This window comes from Xiphophorus couchianus, chromosome 16, assembly GCF_001444195.1.
Source record: "Xiphophorus couchianus chromosome 16, X_couchianus-1.0, whole genome shotgun sequence".
Taxonomy (NCBI): Eukaryota; Metazoa; Chordata; class Actinopteri; order Cyprinodontiformes; family Poeciliidae; genus Xiphophorus; species Xiphophorus couchianus.
In genome coordinates, this window is record NC_040243.1 from 412156 (window position 1) to 426001 (window position 13846).

General features: G+C 43.3%; 1 protein-coding gene across 3 annotated transcripts; it reads left to right on the top strand.

The window, feature by feature from the left end:
- Positions 1-471: 471 nt before the first annotated feature.
- Positions 472-13331, top strand: LOC114160464 (protein TsetseEP). Of its 3 annotated transcripts, none has more exons than XM_028043065.1 (5): positions 472-853; positions 3733-4462; positions 10439-10502; positions 10898-10955; positions 13028-13331. In XM_028043065.1, exons 1-4 carry the CDS (start codon positions 608-610, stop codon positions 10929-10931), a joined length of 1074 nt encoding a protein of 357 aa, XP_027898866.1. In that variant the 5' UTR covers positions 472-607; the 3' UTR covers positions 10932-10955; positions 13028-13331. The 3 variants fall into 3 exon arrangements, with proteins under 3 accessions (XP_027898866.1, XP_027898867.1, XP_027898868.1); XM_028043066.1 differs by having other exon boundaries at positions 10903-10955; XM_028043067.1 differs by lacking the exon at positions 10898-10955 and having other exon boundaries at positions 475-853.
- The last annotated feature ends 515 nt before the right edge of the window (positions 13332-13846 follow it).

Genomic DNA, 13846 nt, shown 5'->3' on the forward strand with positions numbered 1-13846 from the left:
ACACAACGCTGCTCATTACAGGAAGATTATCAACAACAAACCTTAGAATCCTTCCAAAAAGTAAAAGTTTCCTAAAACTGATATTTATTATATTTCTGTCCACCTGGATAAATAAATATATTTTAAGGACTTTCTGAGTTGCTCTAAATATTTCAGAAAAGAAAAAACTTCAAACATGATCTGGATCTCAGAGTTTCTGACCCGGACGGGAGGTTTTGCCTCCATCCTTACAAAATAAAAGCTGAACCACATTCTCAAACTGTTTTATTTTGAAAACTCAGCACTTTGAACGTTTTGCTGAAATATTTCTCTTATTTTAAACTTTTGATGTTAGTTTTGGAGGAAATAAACTTTTTATTTTGAGAGTTCATCTCTTTACTCCAGTCTTTTATTTTGAAAATAGCATCTGAAGGAAGAGTTGGTCTATATTTAAAGCTCTTATTTTGAAGTTGTTTACTTTGTTTAATTGAGTCTCTTACTTTGAAGCGTCCAGTCAGCTGTCGCGGTCAGACCAAGCCTCCGGGGGGGGGGGGGGGGAGGCTGCTCAGTGCGCCCGGTCCCAGCCCGGTCCCAGCCCGGTCGACTCCCGCCGCTCTTCGGAACCATCATGGACCTGGACCCGGTCGTCCTCCTGCCCGCCGTCCTCTTCACGGTGGTCGCGGTTTATTTGGCTTCATCGCTGCTCCGCCGGAAGCCCGACAGACCCTCCTCCTCGGCCGGGACCAACAAGCCCAAAGTCGGATACGGAGACGATGTTCCTCCGTCCAGACCGCCGGGAGAACCGCTGCTCTCCACGGGACCAGAACCAGAACCAGCAGAGAAGAAGCGGGCTTTCCCGGAGTTGAAAGTGAAGGTCAGATCCTGTGATCGATCTTTGATGTATTTATTGATCTAATTAAAACACTGTGGGATCTATAAAAACGTCCAAACTTCAAAAAGTTTTAATCTGCAGCTGATTATTATTTTCTCGGAAACTGCAGAAGTTCCAGTTATTAATCTGCAGCTTCTTATAATTCATAAAAACTTCCGCAGGTTGTAACTGTGTTCATGAGAGCAGAGGGAAGTCCGGGCTCACCTAATGTTGGTCATTTTTTAATTTAAACTCATGTTGGAGGTGAAAAGTAACGGTTCTGATTCCTCAGGTATGATCTCATCTCTGAATTAGCTTCAAAATAAGAGCCTCACAGGGTAGAGGCACTTTCAAAATAAAACCCAGGATTGACTAATCCAGAGAGACTCTGATCAGATGATTGATCATTTTGTTCCCATTTCTGGAGTTTGGTGGATTCTCACGGCCGGGTCCCCGGACCCCCCCAGGCCCCTGGCCTCCCCCCCCCCCCCCAGGCCCTCCCGGACCCCTGAGCCGATGTCTCTGCTGTGAAGCTTGCAGCAGCTGCAGATCCACTTACAGTGGCTCCATAAAGGCTGCTTGTGCAGCAGGAACACAGGCGGGTTGTTCTCTCAGCTCAGCTGTTTTGGTTTTTGGCTTGAATGCAGCTCCCAGAACCAGAACCGGGTCAGGTCCAATCTCCTCAGAGAACTGAGGCCAGCAGCAGGTTCTGTCGGGTCGGCGGTTCTGTGCTGCTGTTTTCCTGGCGGCTCCAGATTCCTGGTCAGATTTAGGGCTCAGCAGCTCTCTGCTGCTGCGTTGCTGCAACCCAGTTGCTGGCTCCGCCTCGGGCCTCTGCGGCCTAAATAAGGCCGAGGCAGATAAAGCAGCGGGTCGGCCCGGATGGTATCAGCAGCGTGTTTTTAGCCTCGCCGGGACCCAGAAGGTTCTCCATCCTGCTGCATGTTTGGAGACGCGAGGCTGCAGGTTTGATGGAGGAAACATGGAGCCACTAAAACTAACATGTTGGACTCCTGGAGGAAACGGCTCCTCCTCATTACGCCACGATCTCTGTTGGATCCGGTCATATTTGACATTCTGACCCAGTTTTTCCTCATGCAGGTTCTGAGGTTCTGTTGGGAGAGTCAAACCCTTCAGACCCAAAGAGAAACTTCTGAAGAAACTTCCTGATTTCTATTGGAAGGCGCTCCTCTGCTAATCCACTCTTAGCTTAGCATTTTGCCATTTCTGCTAACATTGAAAACATTTAGCGCTCTTAGCTTCCCTAAGCTAATTTTTCAAGATAAATTCTAAAGCAGTAATTTTTTCAGTTGTTTCCTCAAAGCTGTAAGGTTAGCACGTTTCAGCTAGCAGCTGATTTCAGCAGCAGTCGTGTCGGTTTAATCCTCTCTGATGGTATTTCCTCTGAGCTGGTTCCGGTTCTGGCTGACCCGCCAGCCGACGGCTGATCCTGCCTCTGCGCTGACCTCAGCCTCCACCCCGCCTGCTGGTGCTGAATCGTTGGGAGAAGTCAGGCGGTCTGCAGGAAACGTGGAGATGTTTCCCTGCTGAAGCGGCGGAGAAGTTGGGCTGAGAACAAAGACGCTGCGTTGACCCAGAGATCTGCGACCTTTCACCTCACAGGAGCCTTTTATGCTCCAGCAGGTCCACTTATTTCACCACTAATAAAAATAACAGAAAGAAGCTAAACTAATAAACTCACCACGTTTTAATTCTGGCTTCTGAGCCAGAACAGAAGAAAAGATTCAACTCCTTATGAAAGGAGTACAGAGTGATGTCATTTCCTGTTGTGGAGGTCATTCGTGTCCATCTGGTTCTTTGCTTCATTGTCAGAATTTGATTCCTCAGGATTTAACGGTAAAACAGGAACCAGATGATCTGCAGCACAACGCCAAGGCGGAAAGACACCAGCAATGTCAGGTCAAACCACCTGAAGTCCATCAGCCTGCAGAGAGGAAAACATTTCAAACTCCACAGGCCTCAGTTAGCAGGCTAAGGGTCAAAGGTCATGAGGGGAGGAGGGGCCGGTACTGCCAGCCGGTCGGAGAATCAAACAGAAGGTTTCTGGGATTAGAGCAGCAGACGGCCACTAAGACGCCCAGGTGACTTAATCCCACCACTTCCCTCCTGGTTCCGTCTGGACCCATCTGGACCCGGCCCAGACTGGGGGGAGGAACCCATCCCAGGTCTGAAACTGGACCAGGAAGATTTACTGTTCAACTGAAGTTCTGCTTGAAGCTCTGAGCTGGAAATCGGATCGGCGGCTCAGATTCCAAAATGCTCCGACTCAGCACTTCCTGAAGGACGGCGACAGCTGGAGCGGTCCGGTTCTGAACAGGGAGGTCCGGTTCTGAACAGGAGACATGTGTTTGAACATGTCAGAGGAAAGGAGGCAGTTTTAGTTGGAGGAGCAGCAGATGATCCTCAGAGACGTTCTGGAAGTCAGAACCCGGTCCTCAGAACCTCAGAGGACCGGGTTCTGACCTCAGAACGGGTCGCATTTTAAAACAAAATAAATCAGTTTTGAATTGTTTTCATCTTGATTTTTAAGTTCTGCCTGTAACGGTAGAGCGGTTCTGTCTGGAGGTCCGTACCGGTCAGAACCTGAGTCCGGGGTTCCTCTGGGTTCCCTGCTGGGATTCCTGTCGGTACGTCTAAATGATCCAATACCTGATCCAAGTCCAGTTACTTTCAGCTTCAGTGCTTCTTATTTTTACATATTTTGGTTCTGTAAGTGGCTGATATCCAAACACGAGTCCAAACGGGTCCGGAACTGTTAGAACCCGCTCTCTGGTTCCTATTTCAGGCGATAAAGCAAACCGCTAATATGAAGCAGCTGCCACTGTGTCCGATGCTAACTGTCTAACTGTCCTTCAATCCAGGCGGCACCAGAACCCGATCCAGAACCAGTGACAGTACCGGAACCAGTGAAGCTACCAGAACCGGTCATCAAACAAGCACCAGCTCAAGAACCTTTTCCAGAACCAAACAAAATACAAGAATCATCTCCAGAACCATTAGACGTTTCAGTACCAGCTAAAGAACCAGAACCAGCTGTAGAACCAGAACCAGTTATAGAACCAGAACCAGCTGTAGAACCAGAACCAGCTAAAGAACCAGAACCAGCTGTAGAACCAGAACCAGTTATAGAACCAGAACCAGCTGTAGAACCAGAACCAGTAAAAGTACCAGAGCCAGCTGTAGAACCAGAACCAGCTGTAGAACCAGAACCAGCTATAGAACCAGAACCAGCTAAGCAGAATTTGGGGAAACCTTCCCCAGAACCGACAGCAGCTCAGAAACTTGTCCCTGAAACATTAAAATCTGTAGAATCTGTACCAGAACCAGAACCAGTGACGGTCACAAAGATTCTAGCCGACTCATCTGTTGTACCAGAACCAGAATCAGCTGTAGCTCCAGAACCCAATTCTGTCCCAGAACCAGTTAAGGTTCCTGATCCAGAACCAGAACCTGAAGTGGTCCAACAGCCAGAGACTGAACCAGAAGTTGAGAAGGTGGATGGGTCCAGACCAGAACCAGCAGCTGAAACGGTCTCTGAACCCACAGGGCCCGTGGCAGAGGAACCGGAACCGGAGCATAACTCTCTGAACGGTAAGAGGCGTTTCAGGGTGTGGACCTCAGGGCTCTGTCCTCGGCTCCCTGGTACTGGTCCAAATAAAACGGGTCAGAACTTTAGGAGGTAGGCATTTTTCAGAGGTTCTGAGCCTAATTTTTTATGAGATTAAAAATAAACATTCATGCACCAGGCAGTGGCGCAAAAAGTGGGTATGCAGTGTTGTTGCGCAACACCCCCCCCCTCCTTTCTGTCTCTACTCTCTCACTCTCGTACTTCCTCTTCTGAGAGGGGAGATGTGCTACCAGCTCTCCGTCTAACGGGTCCGTTGAGTTTCCTAAATCTGCTGGGATTTACCCTGTCCAGAACTGAAGTAAACTCTGTTTAAGCTGGTTTCGAGAAACGATTCGCCTGGTTATCTGACGGCCTACATCCAGGTGTCCCACCCTTCTTCCCCCTGTGAATTAGCCAGACTGAGCAGCCTACAGCCAACTAGTTTCACAGAGCACACCTGTTAACGGTCGCTCGTTCTCTATTTTGCAACTTGCATTTGTTATTGAACCAGGTAGGTTTTAGTGACTCGGTCGAGTCCCAAGGATGAGGTTTTAAATATGGGCTACCAGCAACCTAAAAACATTTTCCACCTCTTCCTCTCCAGAATCAAACATCACAGCTATTTTACAACCATCAAAGAACTTTAAGGTGACTCATTAACTGAATGTCCACAACATCTTTAGATTTTCTTTATGCTAAATATTTTATTAGTAAGGCATTTTTGCAAGGGTCAGTACAGCTTAATTCAGTAGCAGAAATAATCAAATAAGTAAAATCAATCATCTAGTCTGTCTTTCCCTACTGCTGACACTGAGAACTAAAAAAGGGAACCTTTGAGAGAGACGGACGGAGTTTGGCGTTTCGAACCCCAGACCTGGCTTGATGATGAAGAAGGTGTTGCAGCAGGAGGAAGATGTTGATCGATGAAGGCCAGGATCTCCGCAGGTCTGATGAGCTTCTTCTCCGCATGGATGCTGAGGTCACACAGGACTTGGTGCTGGCAGGAAAAAAGGCACCAGTTCTTCTTCCTTGTCTTTGTCTTCATCTTTGTCTTTGGGGTCAGAACCCAGCCGATGAGAGAAGTGCGATTCGAAGCCACAGGTTGTGGGCCAGACGGGTTGGTCTCCATGTGCAGGACAGTCTCCGGCTCCGTGGCCCCGGCTCTTCTTCAGCTGCAGAGTTCTTTGTCCATCTCTTGGCTCGAAGCTGCCCGGAGGATCCAACGAAAGGTTCCTCTTTTGCACCCACCTTATATAGGGTTTATCTGTCTGCTTAGACAGATGATCTCATATCCGTCACTGTCTTAAGAGACATCATGTCATGATGTCTGTGCCAATGTCTCAGGGTTGCTCAACCTCCTGTTTCCATATAAGGTGCTGATCATCTCTGCTCTCCTGTTAGTTCCCCTTTTTCCCTTCCTGTCACCTTCCACCTACCATCTACCTCCAACATATCAGTGATGTTTAATTGCAGTTTTATAACCTTTTACACCATTTCAAGTTCAATGTCAAAATCACATTTATATCACATTTATTTTCTTCAGCTTCTCTGATCTATCATTCATTTATGATCTTAATGTGAGTTATTACAGATGTTTTTCTGAAAAGAAACCAAGAATAATACATGATTCTAATTATTTACTACTAAAGTTACAGTTACTTGTTTCTCTTGTAGGTGTTCTCACAAATATAAGTGTAAGTATTATTACAAGTAAATCAATATTAATATAAGTATTTTACTTTGAATCTTATCAAATTACTCAAAATGTTTAGATTTAATTTTTTAAAACTTTCATGCTTTAAAATAGTCTCAGCTATTTTTATAAATCTGCAGGCTGGAAACTTCCTCTTTTTCCAGGAAACCTGCTTTTCTTGTTTAATGAATCTCTCTGACTGACTATGATTTTTTATGATTAGATAGAAAAAAGTAGAATTAAAGCAAAGTTTGCATGAGACAAAAACAACACACACAACTAGATTTATTTTATTGACACTTAAGTCTACTGTTGGGCCTTGATATCACTTGAGTGATTCATTTTAAAGATAACTTTATTTATTATTACTGTTAAACTAAAATCTCCAGCATGGGGAAGTGGGATGAGCTCGGATTTTCTTGACAGCAGGGTATGCAACGCATAGGGGCGCTGCACTAGAGGGGGCGCCAAAACCCCGTCTCGAAAAATGTTTTTTTCTTGTTGGCATTTTCTATAATTAACAGAATGAAATGATCAATAACAGGGGAACAGCACTGATTAGGCGCCCCTCTGCTCCTTCACCTTCCCTTCCTGTTGCTCTCCTTTCCCATGCAGGTGGCTGTGCACGCGCCCCTAAGAGTACGCAGGCGCGTTTTTTTTATTTTTTTTATTTTTTTTATTTTAGACTACCACTCGTAGTGCACTTGACAAAATGGAGCGGCAGAAAAAAAAGCTGTCCGGGGCGCAAAACAGAAAAAGGAAAAGGGAGAAGGATAAAGATGTTGGCGGGATGAAAAAAAGCCTTTCAATGTGGTTGAAAGATAGTAGGTAAGTACCGTCAGTGTATTAGCAGGACAGGAGGGTTGTAAATAATCAAGTTAGCTAAAGCTAGCAGCTAGCCTAATACGGAATCGTCCCATATTTGGCTGTTAAAAGTTGCCTCCCCTATTAAACCATTAAGGGACGCGATTTGTTTTGTATTTCTATGAATATCTGATACATAAACCTGTCACAGACACATAACCGCGCACTAAGTAAGAATGACCGAAATAAAACTCAGGAAATATTAACACAGGAAAGCTAAAGCTGCTGCGGCGGCAGTGCCCAGCTATGGTCCAACACTTAGCCCTCCTGGGTGCATTTTTTCACTCATATATATTATGGATTCTTTAATTAAAGATGAGTTGTTCAAGTTCATGCGTGTATCAGACAAATTAGTCATCAGAGTCACTAAAGCCCTTAAACTCAAAAAGGTTGGTGACCTATTTTACCAACCTTTTTGGCAGGGGGACACTTGAGTTTAAATGTCTTATTCAATACCACTACAGTGGTGTTGTGATGTATCTGATAAGTCAGATCAGATGTAATGTCCAATCAGTAACTGTTATCCAACAAGGAGATGATTTAAATTAAAGTTTAATTTCTATTGTAGTTTGACTGCTGTATTTTTTAAGCCTATTTAACACAAAATTGATGTCATTCAGCTGTGATGGTGGAGAGAAAGAAGAGAAGATGATGAAAGAGGAAGAATCAGGACAGACAGGGGAAGGCAACAGGTTGGTCTAATGCAGGTGGAAGTGAGGAAGCAACTAGTCCATCTCAAGCACAAATTTTTAAACATTATTTTTAAAAACGGTAAGATCTGTAATTTTTACAACTAATAATGCTTTTTTGACCACATGACTTAGTGGAGAACACCACAGACAAGGGATGAAGGAGACAGACATGAGGTCAGTGATAGAGGAGACAAGTGATGAGATCAGGTAGGCATTAGGAAAGCAACAAAAACCTATATACCATGATGGTTTGAGTTTCTGATGACCATCTTTGATCGTGTTCTTTTTTGGGGAAAATTAGTGCAGGCAGTCATGGTGAGTCAACCACGAGAAAGGAGAATGAGAAACAGAAAGGTGCAGATGAGGGAGAGGAAGAGCAGAGAGGACTAGATGATGAAGAGAGAGAGAAGCACAGAGCTGCGGAGGAGAGAGCCGAGACAAGGCTTTATTCAGAAGAACCATCTGAATGGCCTTTACCACACAAAATGGGGGACACATTTAGGCAGTGCATGGTTGTAAATGGCCCACAGAAAGTTTCTGATGGTCCATATCCAAGATCAGAGAAGAATAAGAGGTGTTTTTCCAAAGCATACTGTTTTCGTTTACTGTCTAATGGAGAGAAAGTTGAACGAGATTGGTTACTGTATTCTAAAAATACTAACAGAGTCTATTGTTTTGCATGTAAGCTTTTTGGTGAAGCTAAAGTTCTTGACACATGCCTTGTGGAGGGGTATAATAACTGGCGATGTCTTTCAAAAACACTGAAGCACCATGAAACCAGTAGTTCTCACATAAATGCTTATCTGACGTGGAAAGAAATGGCATCTCGCTTACGCCTAGGTAAAACTATTGATAGTGAACTGCAGAAAACCATGGCAGCTGAAAAAGCACACTGGAGAAGTGTGTTGACTAGAGTTATCGACTGCATACTTTTCCTTGCAGAGAGAAACTTGCCACTAAGGGGGAAAAATTCTCAGTTAGGAAATCCTAAAAATGGAAATTTTCTGGGAATCCTTGAGCTCATAGCACGATATGATGTAACACTGGCAGAGCATCTTAGAAAGGCTGTCTCCAAACAAACCACTGGATATCTGACATGGTGCACTCAGAATGAATTTTTAGATTCAATATCAGAGTGTGTTTTGAGTAAAATATCTGCCAAGATCAAGTCCTCTAAGTACTTTGCAGTGGAACTGGACTGCACACCTGATATTTCAAAGCAAGAGCAGGCCTCAGTCATCATTCGATATATGGGGGGGCGCCGAAGATATGTTCGCATCCACCACAAAAATATGGAGTTGCGCCCCTGGCACCAGGGAGGGACATAAATGTATGACTGCTGCATCTTCCTCTCATACTAAGGACACTCAGAATGGCAGTGCTTCCATCTAGTGGTCGGAGAGTGAACTACACGTTCCTCATGGTAGTGGAAGTGAGCGATGGACCGCAAATAATCATAACTCTGAGCTAAATTGTGCAATAAAAATAAATATTTAGCATTACTTATATTTTCTGCATATGATATATCAGAATAGACAACATGTAACATGTGACCAAAATTCTACAAGTTATTTCTAATTTGGGTAATTTGAGGCTTTTTAGCGACACCTGGTAACTAAGGAAACGGTAGTAGGAAGGAATATGTAGAATTTCGGTACAACTGTAGAAATGGTCAATTCTGTGCATGTATTTTGATAACTTTGAATTATAGGATTACTTCAGATTACAAAGAATAATATATAAATATTGATGAATAAATAATTATTGACATAAGTAGGTAGGTACACAGCCTAATAAAATACTTTATTGTAAAACAGGAGCTAACGGTTCCTAGAAAAGTAAAGGAAAATTTATATTTTCAACTGAAAATATGGAAAAATATGTGTTTTATTTTTAACTGATTTCATATTGAATAAAACTTTGCAGTGAAGGAGTTTTTTCAGTATTTAGCTGTAATGTTTGAGGAATAGCAGCATTAATAAAATAATCTGCTTCATTCCTCATGGATCTAATTAGCATCATAGCTAAACTCACACTAATGGTGGGTGCAATGTTGAAATTAATATTTAGATAACTTCACATCTAAATGAGCTTAAAACACAGGCTGACATCATTTCCATTGGTTCCTCACTTTCATTGTCGGTACAGAAAACATGGACAAAAACAAGTTTAGGTTTAAATCTTTAAAAGAAGGGCTTTAGGCTTCTAGAGAGGAAAACGTGGATCCAGATTGTGGGCGGAGTTAATGTTGATGTTTATTCATGACATGATCAGGTTCTACATTCAGGAACAGGACGTCCGGACGCTGAGAGGACATTCAGTCTGAGAGGTGACGCAGCTTTAACTGCAGCAAACATCTAGAAGCTGCAGATGCTGAGGAGCAGCAGAATGAGCCGCAGGGACAGACAGACAGACAGGGAGGACAGACAGACAGACAGGGAGGACAGACAGACAGACAGGGAGGACAGACAGACAGACAGACAGGGAGGACATGTCTTCATCTCTTCCAGTCTCTGTGATCCAGCCCTTCCTGGATTCTGTGGTCCCTCAGTCCAGTTCCTCAGCTGAGCTGCATTTGTCTGGAAAAGGTTTCAGGCTGAAATGCAGGAAGAGCAGCAGATGAACCAATCAGATCCAAGCAGCTTCTGTCCTGTGGTCTGATTGGCCGATCTTTGAGCTGCTCTGACCCTCTTCTTCTTCTATTGTTCCAGATGTTGTTGCAGCTGCAGCTCAAAATGAATCCAGCAAGTTGGAGACGCTGATGGAGGAGCAGAGGTGAGTTTGACCCCTGACCCTATCAGGATAAACTCCCAGGATGCCATCCTTTCTCCTCCATGTCTGTTCAGTTTTCCTGCTGCTTCTCTTTGCGTCTGCAAATGTTCAGTGTTCAGTTGGGAATGTTCTGGATTAATCAGGAAAACTCTGAGTCTGTGGGAAAATGATCGGATCCGCTGCTCTTAGATCGGATCTGATTTCCTCCGCAGGAGAAAACCTGGTTCTGAGTTTCAGAGGCAGATCAGACAGAAAACATCCTCAGAGATTCAGATTTAAACTGGAGACTGAACTGAGATCGTAACATTGGTTTGGATTCTCCAGGATTAACTCACCAGTTTCCTTTCAGAGTCAAAACCAGCTGCATTTTCTGACAGACTGAACCTTTATCTTCCTAGGGTAGAGCTGACCTCTGACCTCACCTGTCTGTAGAGCAGAGACTGTTAGGAGGACATGGTAAGGTGATGCTTCTGCTGACCCTTTAGCCCCGCCCCTCCCAGTAGCCCCGCCCCCTAATCACCCAATAGCTTCACGACTTCTGAATTTATATTTCATGATAAAATATTTAAATATTAAAATGGGCCCCTGCCCATTTTATCCTTGATGCCCTAGTGCCCTTTTTGAGTTTTTTTTTTTTTCAATTTTTAAAAAAAATCTGTATGTCAGAAGGCCTGCTTGTGCCCCTCTAAAATAATATTTAGCTAAATATAATAATTTAGCTAAATAAACTAGGCTGGCTGCCCTCAGTCTAATAATCCCTTACCGTTTCTACCAGGAGGTTAAAGCCGCTGGAGGTTCTGGGCTGTAAACAGAAGTTACTGCAGAACCTCAAGTGTTAAAGGAAGATTCGGCCCAATTAGAGTTCATGAAATAAACATCAGAGAAAATATTGTAGCAATAATCAGAACCGCAGCAAAAAGCCAAACATGCCACAATGAAAGGAACCAAAATGTCTCCAAAGCATCAGGGGACTGACAGGGGCCACCGGGGGATTCCAGGTAGATTCCAGGTGATTCCAGGTAGATTCCAGAGATGTGCATGGCAGCAGCTGTTCCTCCAGGGCCGGCCCAAGGTAATATGGGGCCTTAGCCAGAACCCCCCATCCTACTAAGAACCTCAGCATCACTAACATGTTTAAATGTCGATCAGGTGAATCTGAAAGGGAGACCAGGTTTAAAATCAATCACTGATTATTGGTTATTGGCTGTGATGTATTTGTGAACAAACCCAAATACAGAGATTACACCATATTGTAGCCATGGTAACACAACAATCAAACTATCAAGATGATTCTTTAAACTTTTACAAAGTAAACATCCTAATTAAATCCTAAATGTCAATGTTTTTTTCTCAGCCGATCCACATGTAAGAACAAGAAATGCATTTTGATGCTCATGTTGCGTCCATAGTTCATAAAGTTCACCTGATTGAGTAAAACGAATGTAATTTTTGGATTCAGCTCATCACGATTACCCTAAAGCAGTTGAACAACCCTACGCTGACCTACATTTAAACTTTGGAAAGTGGAGCCATGAAGAAAAGTGTATTTGCTTAACTGAAGCAAATGCTGCTCTCTAGTGGCCAGTCTGAACATACCAGGTTTGCACCTCAATGAAATGACTTCGTTAGAGAATCAAATTCCTTGAATCTGCCCTGTACTAATGAACCAAATCCGAGAGCTGCTTAACTGATTTTCTGTGGTTCTGTTATGGTTCTGTTGTGGTTCCTCTGGTTCTGGTCTTGTCCCATCTATCTGCTGCTCTCAGCCTCTAAACTGCAGGCTAACTGCTAACTGTGAGCCCTGCTGCTGTTAAAGCCAATGATTAACTGTGAACTCTGAGCTAATCAAAAAAACAAAGTATTTGGACCTTTGACATTAAAAGTGGATGAACCTCTGCTGCTCTAAAACCCCAGAAGCCTGTCTCTAAAGAATTAAAACTTAACCATTTGACTACAGGAAATGCTGAGACAAGACAGTTTTTATATTTTTATCAGATGCTATTGCTCCTGTTGTTTACTGGTTGTCTTTCTTAAGAGACAGGACAGTTTTCAGTGTTTACAACCAAATATTATTGGTGGCTGCTGCATCTCAGACTGCTGTTCCATATGAAACAGTTTAAATAGGTTAACAGTAGCTATTAAAACCTGTGCAATTAGCAGATTTAGGATCTGAGCATCAACCATCAGTAGTGTTAGGGATTTACAGAGACCAGCCAGAAATACATTAAATGGTTCAAAAAGATTCTTAATTTATTACAAAAAAATCAAAAATGTTTCAAAAAATGTTGAATTGGGCCCAAAACAGAGGCTAACATAACAGACCTCAACTTACAAGCAGGTTAACAAAAAGTTTGTTTTAAAGGAACATGCAAAGACATGAGTGTCAGTGGTTTTAACAGGATGAGCCTGTTAGGGAGAGCATTCTTAAATCAGTAACTCAATAAAAAATAGCTTTTAGGTCTTTAAGTTTCTGCTCCTCAAACAGCAACGATTCATATGTTCATTAACTCTTCTTCTGTCTCTTACAGCTGATTCCAGATGAAGTTCTGAAGAATTGAAGATCAGCAGTTTTTTGAGGCTCCCTTCATGTTTTGTGGCTTTAGCAGCTCTGAGGTGGAGCAGGTGTTTTGCAGTAAACGTGTTTCCCATCAATGTGCCTTCAGGAGTTTTTGTGTGTGTTGAAGCTTCGTGCAGAAATGAAGGAGTGTGTTTTACTCAGCCTGGTTTTAATCTGTTTCCTAATGATAAACTGTTTCTGTTGATGCTGCTGCTTTACTTTATCTGCTCTGAGTTTGTTTTAATTTAAAACAGGGAATAAAAGTGAGAAATAAGTTTTGTTCTTGACATTAATTTAAAAATGTGAAAGATTTTAGTTCACCTAGTTAAAAGCTTCAGCAGTTTTAGCTTTTCCAGCTAAGACAGAGAGAATGTGGGATGTTAAAGTGTTAAAGAATGCTAAATATAATTAATGGCTCAGCACTCATTGTCATTCAGGGAGCTGAACTTGATCAGAGATGAGCAGCACAGTCTTCTCATACTGCTCTAGGTTTTCCATCCAACACCTGGAGCATATTAAGCTCCCAGCAGAGCAGCTGGCTGTCTGGAAATTTCTCTTCGTCTTTGATGTTATGGATGAAAGCAGACTTTCCTTGGATTTCACCTCAACTATCATCAGGAGGTTCCCAGTAACATCCATCCATTTTCTTACACTAGGTGCTGATGCCCCTAAGGAGGGAGGGGCATCAGCATCCCTTGGGTTCGGGAGGGGTGCAGGAAAGTTTTAGTTGCTACAAACATAAATCCATCAATCCATCCATCCATCTTCTTCCTTCTATCCGGGGTCGGGT